Source organism: Mus caroli, chromosome 7, assembly GCF_900094665.2.
Source record: "Mus caroli chromosome 7, CAROLI_EIJ_v1.1, whole genome shotgun sequence".
Classification (NCBI taxonomy): domain Eukaryota; kingdom Metazoa; phylum Chordata; class Mammalia; order Rodentia; family Muridae; genus Mus; species Mus caroli.
In genome coordinates this window covers 25,811,927-25,813,571 of record NC_034576.1, presented here as the reverse complement: position 1 = coordinate 25,813,571, position 1,645 = coordinate 25,811,927, and the positions used below count along the sequence as shown (strand labels likewise).

General features: G+C 35.7%; 1 protein-coding gene across 1 annotated transcript in view; it reads left to right on the top strand.

Moving 5' to 3' along the window:
• Positions 1-709: 709 nt before the first annotated feature.
• The window catches only part of LOC110299435 (vomeronasal type-1 receptor 4-like), a gene marked incomplete at its 3' end in the record, with an annotated part of 1,431 nt that continues 495 nt past the window's right edge, over positions 710-1,645 (top strand). Inside the window, exon 1 of the mRNA XM_021169120.1 lies at positions 710-1,642. Within this exon, the coding sequence (XP_021024779.1) occupies positions 719-1,642 (924 nt within the window). The remainder of the gene's footprint in view (positions 1,643-1,645) is intronic.

Sequence of the window (1,645 nt, the reverse complement as noted above, 5' to 3'; positions counted from 1 at the left end):
TCTGAGCCCCATTTTTTAATGGGGTTATTTGATTTTCTGGAGTCCACCCTCTTGAGTTCTTTATATATATTGGATATTAGTACCCTATCTGATTTAAGATAGGTAAAGATCCTTTGCCAATCTGTTGGTGGCCTTTTTGTCTTATTGACAGTGTCTTTTCCCGTACAGAAGCTTTGCAGTTTTATGAGGTCCCATTTGTAGATTCTCGATCTTACAGCACAAGTCATTGCTGTTCTATTCAGGAATTTTTCAGTAAATCAATAAAAAACGTTTTGTTTAATTTTCATAGTTGTTATTGAAGCTGATTTCTTTTACAACATGAATACAAAATATCAGTGTATTTTGAAAGTTTTACTCTCCATTTGTTTATATTGCATGTCAGTTTTACTTGTTTCTCATGAAGCAACATCACATTATCCTGAATGCTACATTTTCAAAGAGTCTTGATGGATGTCTTCTCATAAATATGTACATTATGAGTTATTGGGAAATCCCACAATAGCAAATATGGAAAATGACTACTCCTGTCAAAATTTTGGGGATGAGGCATTTTATTTGGTTTATACTGATCCTGTATTCTTGAAATTCCAGGATATATTTTGTTTCAGCCTCTCTGAAGCTCCATGGTTAATGGCATCTTCTTTCACCCCCCAGCTATAATCAGTTGGTATTATTCATCTAACTCAAGAAATGGTGGGGATATATTCTAAAGGAAATTATGATGAAGCACAGAATAGACTTCTGGAATCTGACTACCAGAATCATTTTATTATCACAAACTGCAGTTGGAATTCTGGTAAATTTTTCTCTTATGTTCTACTATCTAGTCCTTTACTACAGAAAATGCAGATTAAAACCTACAGATTTCATTCTATTGCACTTATTGGCAGCCAATTCCTTGTTCATTCTTTCTTCAGGAGTCCCTCACATAATAGCACTTTGGGGACTGAAGCAGTTCTTGAATGATATTGTATGTGAGCTCCTATTCTATATTCAAGGATTTGGGAGAAGTGTGTCCATTTGGACCACTTGCCTCTTGAGTGTTTTTCAGGCCATGACCATCAGCCCCAGAAAATCCTGTTGGATGGATCATAAAGTCAAAGCTGTAACACACATCGACTGTTCCATTTCTCTCATGTGGGTCTTGCACATGCTAATACATTTTATTATCCTTGTGTACCCATTTATAAAAAAGAATAGTAAAAATGTGACAAAATTACAAGATTTTGGATACTGCTCAATAGTAAAGAAAGAAAATATCACTGAATTTCTCTATGCAGCATTGGTGATGTTCCCTGAATTCTTCTTTTCTGTGTTCATTGCCTGGTCTAGTGGCTACATGATAGTCATTCTATTTAAACACAAGCAGAGGGTTCAACACATCCATAGCACACATGTTTCTAGAAGAAACCCCCCTGAATCTAGAGCCACCCAGAACATTCTGGCTCTGGTGTCCACATTTCTAGCCTTTTACACTCTGTCCTCCATTTTAAGAGGGTGCATTGCTCTTTTGTACAATTATAATTGGTGGTTCATGAACATAAATCATGTTACTTCTCTGTGTTTTCCGTCTTTTGGACTATGTGTTTTTATGAGAAGTTATTCCCTCATGTCTAGATTCAATTTGGCCCATTTAAGAAAAAAA